Source organism: Solanum stenotomum, chromosome 3, assembly GCF_019186545.1.
Source record: "Solanum stenotomum isolate F172 chromosome 3, ASM1918654v1, whole genome shotgun sequence".
Lineage (NCBI taxonomy): Eukaryota > Viridiplantae > Streptophyta > Magnoliopsida > Solanales > Solanaceae > Solanum > Solanum stenotomum.
In genome coordinates this window covers 13,638,514-13,651,508 of record NC_064284.1, presented here as the reverse complement: position 1 = coordinate 13,651,508, position 12,995 = coordinate 13,638,514, and the positions used below count along the sequence as shown (strand labels likewise).

Below are 12,995 nucleotides of genomic sequence, written 5' to 3'. Positions count from 1 at the left end.
AAACAAGAGATATTTGGTTGTATTTAGATAACATAAAAGTGGCATCATTAGAGAGTTGAAACACTGTGAAGAAAGTTACAATGAGTATGATACAGAACAACTGCTGCACGATCAGTTGATAGGAAAAATTGCAGCTGCGTGTTTTTTGGCAGCAAACTCAGTTTCGTGTGCAGCTGAAAAATATGAACGGAAACCAAAAGAATGTTGACAAAGCTAAAAAGTTGAAGAGTGTCGCGGACCTCCTGAATTAGATTATCTGCAGACCTAAGACTCCTAAACACACCAGAACTTCTGACTGGTCAGGAGGAAACTGTACCAAAAAAGTGCTATGAACACACGCGGACCCTTTGAGATTCTCTCTCTTCTAAAACAGCTCCTGATGACTTGCCATCCCTCTCTGCTAAACATCTTTTGTATGGTACAAATCCCTTGCTCTTGGTTGTACATTTGGACTCAACTGTTTCAGAACTCCTGTTTCCATCGTCAACTTCACTAGCTGAGCCAATGCTTGAACCAGTCGATGATCCCTCTCTTTGAGGTTCTTCATCTTTTGGTCTCTGACAATGAGTAGCAGTCTCCATGGCTGTTTGGCCACACGATGAGATAGATCGATATATGAGATCTTGGTACCAGGACCACCAAGAAATTGTAGCTGCAGGGAAGGCTGCAGTACTCTCAGGATTGTTTTCAAGCATGTTTTGTGACGACCAAGAAGCTGGTGGAATCATATTCCCTGGAACCATGGCAAGTATAAACGGTGAATTTGCTTGGTTAGCTTGGAATGCATGAAGTACATCTTCATTGCTGATCTCGATTTCCTTTTCTGCGTTGTATAGAGCAGGCGGAGCAAGGTTATTGGCATCTGGTACGAAAACCGTCTTTCCAAACAGCTTGATACTTGCTGAAGGTGGTTCAACAGCTAGCTTTTCACCATTACATGAATTCTCCATATGAACTATAGCACATTCCTGAAAAAAGGCACATACACACCTGAGGTTAAGTCACAAGTGTACAGCCTAAATAGCACTGCAAAGCAGATAGATCAAACTTAATGAAGAAATACCATGAACTCAGAATTGGTAATCGGGCTGGTACTAGCAGCTACTGGTTTTAATGCAACATGGATTTCCTCCACGGTGTTGGAGTTTGAGCTCATACTTTCATCATCATTCTCCACAGAAATTACATTTGCAGTGTGTGCATCCGTAGTACAAGAGACTGGTGAAAAGCGAGAGTTCTGCTGCTCAGCAATTGAATATTCAGCAGCACCTAAACCAATTGCTGGCAAAACTGAATCTGGAGAACAACTGTCCCTTCCTGATGCATTTGGGGAAGGAGACCTTTCAGGCTGACCTGAAACTGCCTTGTTAGCTACAGAAGAATCAGCTATCTTGCGAGGGTATGGATGCAGAGGTTTCTTCTTTGGCCGAGGAGGAGGTATGTCAATCGCATTTAGGGATTCATCACCATCATTCCCTGAATCTCGAGCAATCTAAAATGTAGATTAAAAATTCAATGCTTTAGCCACTGACTACCCAGGCATCTCTGCCTTAATTCGGACAGGATAGAGAATCAAGCAAACTTCCTATAATTTGTCACAATCTAGGGACCAACCTTGGCGAAAAACTTCTGCGCATGACTACGAATCTGAATTGCAGTTTTGCTTCCAACATATTCTGCATGATTAAAGAGACATGTTAGAAACTTCTATTTAGATTGAGTGCCCGTTTGGATTGACTTATTTTAGGTGTTTTTAAGCCAAAATAGCTTTTAAGCAGTTTTGAAGTGTTTGGGTAAAGTTAAAAAGTGCTTATAAGCACTTATTTTAAAGTCAAAATAACAAGAATAAGCCAAAAGTCATAAGTTAGAAATCCTAACTTATGACTTTTGGCTTATAAGTCATAAGCCAAAAGCCAATCCAAACAGGCCCTGAACCACATAAATGGGAGGGGGGGTCAGAAGAAGAATGGACCTTTTATCGGGAACGAACAACCTTATACCACACTTACCTTCTATTTGGCGCCAAGCACGGCCATACAACTTTAAGGCTTCAAGAAATCTCTGGTGTTCTTCCTCTGTCCATTTCTCTCTCTGTTTTGTAATGGTATAAGGCTTCCTAGCCTGTTGCACATGAGATTAAGTGATTCAATTAAGCACCAATCGAGCTATATGCTATCTTACCTATCTCAAATGAACTGAAGGAAAATAACTTGGAATACATTCATGGGAGGGATGTTGACCTTAAGCACATTTTCATTGGCAAGACAAGTCGGGGCCTTTCCCTGAGTAGCCACAGTTTCCAACTTTGAGCTAATCATGGATGAGGCACCTTGCTGAGCCCCCTCAACTTGATTCTGTGGAATTGTGAAGAAAGCATACTTCATAAGAATACAATCCAAGTAAAACTCAATTAAAATGAAATAAAGTGCCACAAAGAAAACCCAGGGCACAGGCTTCCTCCCTATTCAGCAGACAGACTTCTAGCTCAAATCACTCTCATTAAATCGTGCTTATGATTCCAATTAACATCAACTGCTCTGTGGTGCTAACGTTCTATATTTTCACCCCCATTTCTATAAGCCTTATGAACTTTGACAACCATCAGCTAACCTTTTCTCCCCAAACATAATTAATAGTAGTATTGTTTTTAAAACCAGACAGAGAGATAAAAGAACAACTACTACCACCGATAGCATCCCAAGGAGCACGCGAGAAGGAAAAACTGAAAGAGTTGGAAAGGCCTCGTAAATTTACTTCCATGTGCTTGACGTCATTGGAAAAGGATAACTAGATAGCCAAGTTGGAAGAAATGAGACTGAAGCATAGCTTCAAGCTTCTTGAAGCCATGGACTCACAAGGCAGAAGCTGCAGGATTCAAGACTCGAAATTGAATTTGTGGTCTCAAGCTTGGCCTTAAGGATTTTCCCACTCACTGGACTGTTAAACCATAGCCTCAAATTGGCAATATATTCAGTTATTTGAAGGCAAGGAGTTTTATGACACACTTCCCAAGGGGACTATAAATTAGGGGAAGAGCTAGCACCTTGATTACGGGTTCGGTAAAACCCAGTAGCTTTAGCATAAACTCTATATTCGTGTCAAAAAAATTCACTTAATATGTCTAAACAATTTGTCAAGAACCCAATAACTTTCTTTTTCAGAATCTAGAATCCATAAACTCAAAATCCTAGCTCCACCTCTGCTATAACTTAGAGCCCTAGAATCATTGTTCATTAACTTTGACTTTTGAGAAACTTAGCCCAAGTTTAACTGTCAACGACAAAAATAACAATTATGATACCAAAGATATTGTCCCTCTTCCTTAATAGATGCCCTCAAGTAGCATGTTTCTGATTATCCATTTGATCTTAGTGCTACATTCTTTGAGTTTGAATGACCATTGGTTACAACAATTCAAGCATGTTATCCAAATATCTGTGTTGTACCGCTAATCCGTAGGCTAACAATGTCTCTATTTCAAATTAGCTAGGTTATCGCACTTCATACAAAGGCAGATCCAAGATATAATACTTTTGGTTTCAACCTATAAAATTCTTAGTATTGAACTCATTGTGTTTAGGGGTTACACTGGGTTTGTTGTTGTTGTCGTTGTTGTTGTTGAACTCATTGTGTTTTAAAAGAACTATGAGTTCAGATCTACTACTTATTGCAATTCTAGGGGATTTTTTACACATAAATCTATCATCCGCATCGAAAATACAGAGTTCATATGAACCCACAGCTAAATAGCTGCATCCGCCCCCGGCATCATGTATAGCATTGTGTCATGATGTAAAAGAGTATATTGGCAGCAATGTATACCCTATCATCAAACAAATTATTTCAACATTAGCTGAATTACATGTCCAACACTACTAAAGAGACGTCTCAGCCAGATCAAAACTGAGAACAGATATCCTCGCATCACATTAGAAAACGTGAATAATGAATCAATGGTGTCTTCTTTTTGAGTAAATGCTATTTAGGTTTTACTTCGAGATTTAAATTAGCTAGACTCAGATTTTATTATCTCAGAAAGTCAAGTCTAAAGATGACTTTCAGAGATAACAACTACCATCTGTCAAAACAAACCAATTAGGCAGCTATGTTGACATATGACCTATCCTCCATATCATTTTCCCTACCATTTAACTAAATTTACTGTTTCTAGAAACATAATAAGTTCCAAATACTCAAACAAACAGAAAACTTAACAGTACAAAATATCATTTATTCTCATAATTATTGTAGCTTAGCATACAGATGCACCTTTAAATCTAACAAAATAATGATAAAATCAGCAAAACTTCAGCTGCTTCATATATTTAACAAACAAAGTCTACTTCCAGATATAGTAAGAAAACATCAAATTAAGAAATACCCATATTCCAAAAATGAATCTTGAAAAAAAAAACTAAATTAAATATAAGAAAAGTCCACATACCACTGCATCTGCCACCATTGCTGCAAAAAAATCTGGAAAAAAAATTAAAGTTAGACCACAAAAAGATGGGTATTCTAGCTTCACTTCTCTTGCAACCCAAAAAAAAAAAAAACTTTTTGAGAAGTGGAAAAAATAAAACCAAAAAAATGGTCTGTAAAATAGGGGAGATGAAAAAAAATGAAGGGAAAATATAAGAACAGAAGAACAAGAATGGAAGGGGAGGAAAATTTTGGGGATGGGGTATGCCACGTAGGATAGTGAGGATGGATTTTCCATATATTTTTAATAAATAAAATAAAAAAATTGGAATAGAAACATCGAGAAGGTTACAGAGAGTTTTTGTTTGTGGCTGTGAATGAATGTTTAGAGATGACACGTGTCAATGTAAGGCTGGCCCATTAATGAAACCATATCTCAATCTCACTCATAAATAGTGACACCAAAGTCCAAGTGTGATTTTTTTTTTGCTATATGTGGAACATATTCAGCCAACCAATCATACATCCATATTAGGGGGACAATACATATATCTATTTCGGTACTCTTTCCGTTTTAATTTATTTGTTCTGTTTCCATATGACATAATCTTAAATCAAATATATCAGAATATTCTTTAATTTTATATAGTTATTCTATATTAAAAGTATAATATAGTTAAATTGTTATTTTATTATTCTTTAACAAAGTGTTAAATTGATATTGAATAAATAAAAATGAACGGAAAGAGTAATATCTAAATAAATAATATAATATCTTATCCATCACTTATTTTTTTTATTATTTTGATTGATTCGAAAGAGTGAGTTTGTGGCTCTGATTCCTTGTCCTTTTTGGGTGGCTGATTTTGATTCTCTCTGTTTGGGCTTGCTCCAACTTAGTTTAGTTTGTGGCCTTAAAATATTTTTCATGTGGGTTTTGCCAGTGTTGTTGGCCAATGCCAATGAAGCTACTATTCAATGCCTAAAAAGTCTTTTATGGTCTTTGAATAAAATAAAATAAAAAGTGGATATTATTATTTAATTTATACTAATTTTAAAAATATGTATTTTTTGTGTTTAAAATTAGATTGACCACACCTAATTAAGAGAAAAATATCTGATGTTACATACGTATAAAGTTCAAATATTTCTGGATGAAGTTCAGGGAAACAAAAATATTTAAACTCCAGGAGTGTATAACTGAATTTTCATCTTCAACCTTATAAATTTTCAGATATCTTTAAGTGTATTTGGCAAAAAATATTTTCTTAAAAGATGTAGTAAGTAATTTACGAATTATTTTGTGTTTGATATGTAAGGTAAAAATATTAATGTATAATTTATGCAAATTTTATGGGAGGTGAAATGGAGGTGGCCGGGTGGGGTAGGAGTGTGGTAGTAGCGGGGAAATTTGATATGAAATGACACTTGTGAAGTTTGTATTTCCTACTTTTACTAAGAAAAATTATTTTCCTCATTCTTAAAGAACTTATTTTTCTAAGAAAATGTATTTTAAATAATTGACCAACTAAATATTAAAAAATTAAAAATGACAGTAGATGATTTCTTTCTCCTTAATTTATTCATTATCTACATGATGTGCCAACTCATATTATTAATAAAAAAAAATGTTTGAATGTGAATGAAGTGATATATGAAGAAAAAAAAATACATATTCAAATTTAAGTTGAAAAAGGTATTTGAAAGTTGAAAAATATTAAAATTTTGTAAGAAAAGTAAAACAAGTTAGAAAAATTAGTCATTTTTTTCAAGTTTAGAGAGGGAAATTATTTTTACATCCAAACGGGTCTTTATGTGTTGTGAACCAAGCTAAGTCTGTAAGGGCTTATTAGTTAGAAGTAGTGAATGAAATTGGGTCAGGTAAAATATTGGAGCGTTTTATTTGGAATCCAGGCCCAATTAGCATTTGGTTAAAAGGGAAAATGAGTTGGAAAGAAGGGTTTAAACATATTGAAGAAAATGTTTGTCCTATCCTCTTCTTCTAGAGTCGAAGCTTTTCATTCTTATCCTTATCTCTATCTTTAGTTACTTGTTATTTCAATGTTTTCATTGTATTTCCATAGTTTGAGTATTGCAACCACAATTCTAAAGTTATAATTGTGTTTTAATGCTCTTCTTAATATAGTGAGAAATTCAAATTTGTTACATTATGCCCAGGAATAAAATGTGACAATTTTCAAATAAAATATAGTTCCAAAAAAAAATTAGTACTCACTTAAGTTGGAAAAAAATATTTGAAAAATTAAAACTGTACATGAACAGACATTTTATTAACACATTATTACATTTTTGTGAGAGAAAAAAACATTTTAATTGAAAAAAATGTTATTTTTCCAAGTTTGAGTTGAAAAAAGGGAAAACTACGTGGTTAAACAAATATATATTAGTTAATTATCTAACATAACTACATTTTGTATTAGTTACAATCTGGAACTTACTTCTAGCTATAATTACATTCCTCTCTCGCCTCTCGCCTCTCGCCTCTCGCCTCTCTCTCGATATTCTCTTTTGTCAGTCTCTCTCACACTTTATACAAACACAAATTATACAAATATATAATTTATGTTTGTATAAAGCAAGAGAGAGAAATTGAATATATAAATACAAATATATATATATATATANATATATATATATATATATATATATATATATATATATATATATATATATATATATCTTTCTGCCCTATGCACTTTTAATTAAACAATACAAATCTCTCTCTGTCCAGTTCTCTTCTACCTTTCTCTCTCTCGTTTTATACAAATACAAATAATTCAAATCCAAATTTATTTGTGTTTGTATAAAGCGAGAGAGAGAAACTGAATATATTAATACAAATACATATTTCCGCCCTATGCACTTATAATTATATAAATACAAATCTCCCCTGTCCAGATCTCTTATGCCTTCTCTCTGGCGCCCTTTATACAAACACAATTTATCCAAATACAAATGTGTAATTTGTGTTTGTTTAAAGCGAGAGAGAGATTGTATATACAAATACAAATGTTTGAACTAGATTCAATCGTATAAGGATACAAATTGTATGCAAATATACAAATACAATCATTGATACATATACATAGTAGTTATATATATACAATTATCTAATCGATACACCAATACAAGTCACTTCTCTCCACTTTATGCGAGTTTTTGGCTAAAATCATCTCTCAAGTATAACTCAAACTTAGGGTGCATCCTTATGAGATAATAGTGAACAAAAAACATCCTTCTACTATCCCAAAACTTGCATAATCATCCTTTTTGTTAACTATTGTTAAAAACTAACTGAAAGAAAAACAACTGCTAAGAACATGACTTTCCCCCAATAGCTCACGGGAAGTCCGGACTCTTCTTTCATACTTTTGTACAGAAAAATAATTTGCTCTATCCCACTTTTAGTTTAACCTTCAACAACGCATCCCTAATTGAGGGTTGAAATTGACTACTCATGTAACTGATCATTGCACTCAAATTTTTGGAAGAAGCTAATAGCACTCGACAATTTAGAAAATGCACAGTTGTTGGCAATTCTAGAGACCTCTTGAGAAGCAATTTGAAGAGGAAATTAGCAATAATGATGCAGTTATATGAGACAATAAGGCTCATGTTAGTAAGAAATACACCAAGCATGTTGGCCTGAAGGGAGATTTTCGCTTAGTTCTGCGAGGTGCCGCTAGAAACATGATTTCTCAACGGTCGATAAGGTGCTTATAATTAAAAGTGTCATTCATAGAGACTTCAATGCAATTACAACGAAAATTTGGAAACTCTGTTCCTAGCTATCGTATATTGAAGAGGTGCCAATGGAATTGGATGAAATCAATAGAATTAGCAATTTTCATGTGCGACATTGTTGACATTTATAATTTTTATGTTGATCCTAGTTACACATAATGGACTCCATACTTTTCTACACCAAGAAAATGGCACAGCCCACTTCCAGGGAGGGAATATTACCAACTCTTAGAATGCCTTGGAGTCATACAGATTCATTCTCCTATGTGAGCAAAGAGGAAGCGAGACTAGCCTAATGTGCCTAGTTGAGAAATGATAAACGACGCTCATAGAAATGCATTGCGTTTAAAAAAGAAGTAAGAGAGGAAGGATTGGTCTCACTTTGAAAAGAGAGAAGATGAGAATTTGGAGTTGTAGTAAAAGTCGTCGTTTTATGTTGTATCAGTCTCGCATTGAGCTTTTTGTATTAAATGTATCTTGTGTGTTTGTCAAGCGCAATGAAAGTACTCTGAGTTGCCTAAAAGCATTTATTTTTCTTCTTTTTTCCACCTTGAGCATTTTAACACTTCAAACCAGCAAAAAGGCTAATATTTCACCCAAAAAAAAGGACCAAAACTTGCACAAAAAACACACACTCAAGAAAACATCAAGGCAGCTACAAAACAAGAAAAAATTGATAAAACGATTAAAAAATTGGTTAATCAATACAAAAATAACATAAAAATCAGCAAAACAATACCAAACTAGCCAAAAACAGTAAAAAAAGTTTATAAACCAGTATATAAACAACAAGAAAATCAGCAAAACAACACCAAACTAGCATAAAACAACAAAAACAAACAGCAATACAACAGAAAAATTGGTAAACCAATACAATGTTTTTGGCAAAACATAAGAAAAATAACATGAAAAGACAAGCAAAACAATAGAAAAACCAATTAAAATAAGTAGAAACAGAGTCTAGTACCATTAAATTAACAAAATAAGTAAATGGACAGCAAAAACCAATAGCATATCATCAGTTTGATACACAAGAACAAAAAAAAACTCAATAAATCAAAAATAAGTATTTTCTTCAATCGTTCCTGCCGTTTTGAAAGTCATGTGCTTAGCAATTGTTTTTCTTTCCGTTAGTTTTTAATAGTAGTTAACAAAAAGGATGCTTATGCAAGTTTTGGGATAGTAGATGGATCATTATTGTTCACTATTATACCATAAGGATGTACTCTAAGTTTGGATTATACTTGAGGGATGAATTTAGCCAAAAAACTCACTCTATGCCCTCTCTTGCTCGCCTCTCTCCTCCGTCTCCCAATCTCGTTCACCTCTCTCCTCCCTCTAACATGTAGCTACGAATCGTAATTAACAAACTATAACTATGAAGCATAATTAAATTATTTTTAAGTGACTATATGCGAAATTCCTTTAAAAGAAAAAGAAAAAAAAACCTAAAAAATATCTATGTTTAAATGGTCCCTAAATACCTAACTCTTATCCCTAAAAATCTCAAATCAATTCAAACCGTGTACGTAGAAAAGTCAATAAATCCGTAAAACGTTTTACTTTCTCCATTTTTTGGGGTCTCATGAGTTGTCATTTTATTATAAATAATTATCTCAAATTACTTGTTAATTTTTATAATCAAAATAAAATTAATTATATTTTTTCATCTTCACCTTTACAATTATTTTTTAAAAAAGTAAAAAAACAGATTACATTTATAAAAGTTTCAAAAATAAATTAATAAATATATAAATAAAAAATAGACAACTAATATAAAATGGAACTAAGTATATTCTTCACATCATAAATGCAAGGAGTTTATAAGGACAGTGAAGGGAACTTGGATTTGAGTCAAGCTCCTTAATTTGTCGGTGAGGAATGGATGCAGCTAATGTCGATGGACATTAAACTGAAATTAATAAATTGATTATTATAGCTTCAATCTAACATCATAATATAGTTGTTGACTTGTGACAATCTCTTCTAAGAGGTAATAATTGATAAAATAAAATTATTATTTTATTTATTTATTTATTATATTAAAATGAATATTAATTCATCCTTAGTTCTTAGTTAATCATTGTTATTAACTATAAGAATTTATCCTTTTTATTAATTGTTTCCTAATTATTTATTAATTATATTGATTTTTTTATTTATCCTTCTTATTAACTATATTAATCCATCCTTAGTTGTTATATTAAAAATGAATATTAATTTATCTTTAGTTCTTAGTTATATTAAAAATGAATATTAATTTATCCTTAGTTCTTAGTTAATCATTCTTATTTACTATAAAAAAAATGTATCCTTTTTATTAATTGTTTCCTAATTATTTATTAATTATATTAATTTTTTGTTTATCCTTCTTATTAACTATATTAATCTATCCTTAGTTCTTAGTTTATCCTTTTTATTAATTGTTTTTAATGCATTTTTAAAACGTTAAAGTTATTATTATTGAGTTTAACATAATTTTGATGATTGACGAAAAGCTATGAAGCAGTCAAAAAGTTGAGAAGTGAGTTGATCGAGATGATCTCACTGAACTCAGAAAAAATGCAAAGGCTAAAACCATTCTAGTATATGAAATATTAATTACTAGTCTTTTTTTGTTGTTATTAAATATCAACTCAACACTAATGTTTCTTTAGAGTTTATGTCACTTAAACATTTTTTTTAAAGAGCTTATACATCAATCTCTTCATTTACAAATCTCTGAAGTTCAAAAAAAAAGGAATTTATTCTTTTTTTGTTTGATATTTACTTTATATTAACCTGATTGTGAGGTTTTTGTTTTTTTATTCTTATTATTGATCTTAAATTAATGGATAATTATGTTTTTCAACTCCAAACAACGTTTTTTTATTAGATTTTATTCCACAAATTCGTTATCAAATAATTGCAAATTAGTCTCGAATGAATCAAATCTCTAGTTTAAAGTCTTTTAGACTACTATCAACCAACTTCAATAACATCTAATTAGATTTGAGCACGATTCATTCAAAAAAATAATCACGTTGTAACTATGAATTTTAGATATAGATAGCACTCATGATTATATAAGTTGAAAGCGTTGCGTTGATCTCTGTTGAAAGGATGAATTTTAAAAAAATAATTAGGTTAAGAACTGAAAAATGAGTTTCAATTTCATAAAAACTGAGCCAAACTATGTAAGAAGCTAGAGTATGTGCCAAAATTGGTAGCATTATTGTCTGAACTAATATATAGTGTAATTTTATCCTTCATAATTTTTGTGATATATGAAACTCATTTAGTTAGTCAATATTCATTTATTTGCCTTCAATAAAGGTATGAATCTCTAATTATTCACATCTAGAATGTCATATTTATTTATGTATAAATTATAGGAATCACATATTGTAAGTACTAAATAACATCCTATCCCTTCTAGTTTTCTATTTATCAAAAATCCCTTAAAAATGATGTTTGCGGGATACATAGCGTATTGCATGAGATACATTAGGTTTGATACATTCCACATAGCGGGATACATAGCGTTGTGCATGGGATACATAGCATTTGATACATTTATTCCACATAGCGAGATACATAGCGTTGTGCACGGGATACATGCGGGATACATAGGTAAAATAAGGAATTTTTGAAATAAGTAGGGATAAATGGATATTAAGGTAAGTAAAAGAGAGTAGTTAAGTAATTTATCCTTTATTTATTCTTTTGATATACATTTTAATCATTCAAATTTCAGTTATTGAATTCGTTTGATTTTCTTCCCTTTTTAATTATTTAATGAATCTGGATGTATCTAAATGATTAATATTTATAATAAATCACTAACATCATTAAGATAACATGCATCTAATAATCCAAATATAACATTCATTGTTACTTCATCTACTCTCACCACTATCCATCACTGTAATTCATCATTATCAATTTTCACTATCATAGTCATAATTACCATCCTCAATCACAATTACCATTATTCCCATTCATCACAATTAGTTGTTATCATTAGTCATTATGTACAATCGTCACCACTAATCGTCTATCACAACATTCACCAATCATTATCGATAATTACCATCATCAACTAACATTAAATAACATTAACCACCATCATCGGATATATCCATTATCATTAGTTATTACTATCGTCCTCTATACTTATCGGGCATTACCACCAATTGCCACCTCAACCACCACTATTAACATTACTTTAGTCACGATTACCACTAGCTGTAATATATCAAATACTATAAATGTGCAAGTTCCCGTTTAATAGGTAAATTGAAAGAAAAAATATCATTAGTTTATCGGTGTTGGATTATTAAATTAACAATTTTAAAATAATTTTATAATTTTTTATCAGACTATCGATTTGAGAGGAAACAATTTGAGAGGCATTTCTTTTTGATTAAACAAAAATCAAATAGTGAAAGATCCCTAACCGATTAACCAAAATTTGACCATGAATATCTTATTATTTTGGTAATTAATTTTGCTTTATTTTTTCAAAATCAATAACCAATAAATTGAATCAATTATATATAAAATTGTGTCGAATGATTGATAAACACTTCTATCAATGAATACCAACATCACCAACCATCACTATTAGTCATTACCATTACAAAATAACCGTATATTTCTTAAATATATTTTATTAACATAATATTTGAGTAATTAATATGTTATATAGATTTTCTATAAATAAAAGTTTTATGCATTCGATATTGAGAAAATAACGTTTCTTAGTTATATAATATTCAAATCTTAATTCAGCATATTATATTCATTATTCAAAGCATGTGATTAAA

The 12,995-nt window shown here is 31.5% G+C and overlaps 1 protein-coding gene and 1 pseudogene across 2 annotated transcripts; one reads left to right on the top strand and one right to left on the bottom strand.

The window, feature by feature from the left end:
• On the bottom strand, positions 1–4,600 carry LOC125860647 (uncharacterized). 2 transcript variants are annotated; one of them, XM_049540647.1, is made up of 7 exons: positions 4,445–4,500; positions 3,741–3,823; positions 2,241–2,354; positions 2,010–2,121; positions 1,615–1,676; positions 1,064–1,492; positions 1–968 (listed from the first exon to the last, which is right to left on the bottom strand). In XM_049540647.1, the coding sequence occupies exons 3-7, from the start codon at positions 2,316–2,318 to the stop codon at positions 327–329; spliced, it is 1,323 nt and encodes a 440-aa protein (XP_049396604.1). In that variant the 5' UTR covers positions 2,319–2,354; positions 3,741–3,823; positions 4,445–4,500; the 3' UTR covers positions 1–326. The 2 variants fall into 2 exon arrangements, with proteins under 2 accessions (XP_049396604.1, XP_049396603.1); XM_049540646.1 differs by lacking the exon at positions 3,741–3,823 and having other exon boundaries at positions 4,445–4,600.
• Positions 4,510–8,457, top strand: LOC125858704 (sialyltransferase-like protein 1; annotated as a pseudogene).
• Positions 8,458–12,995: the final 4,538 nt, after the last annotated feature.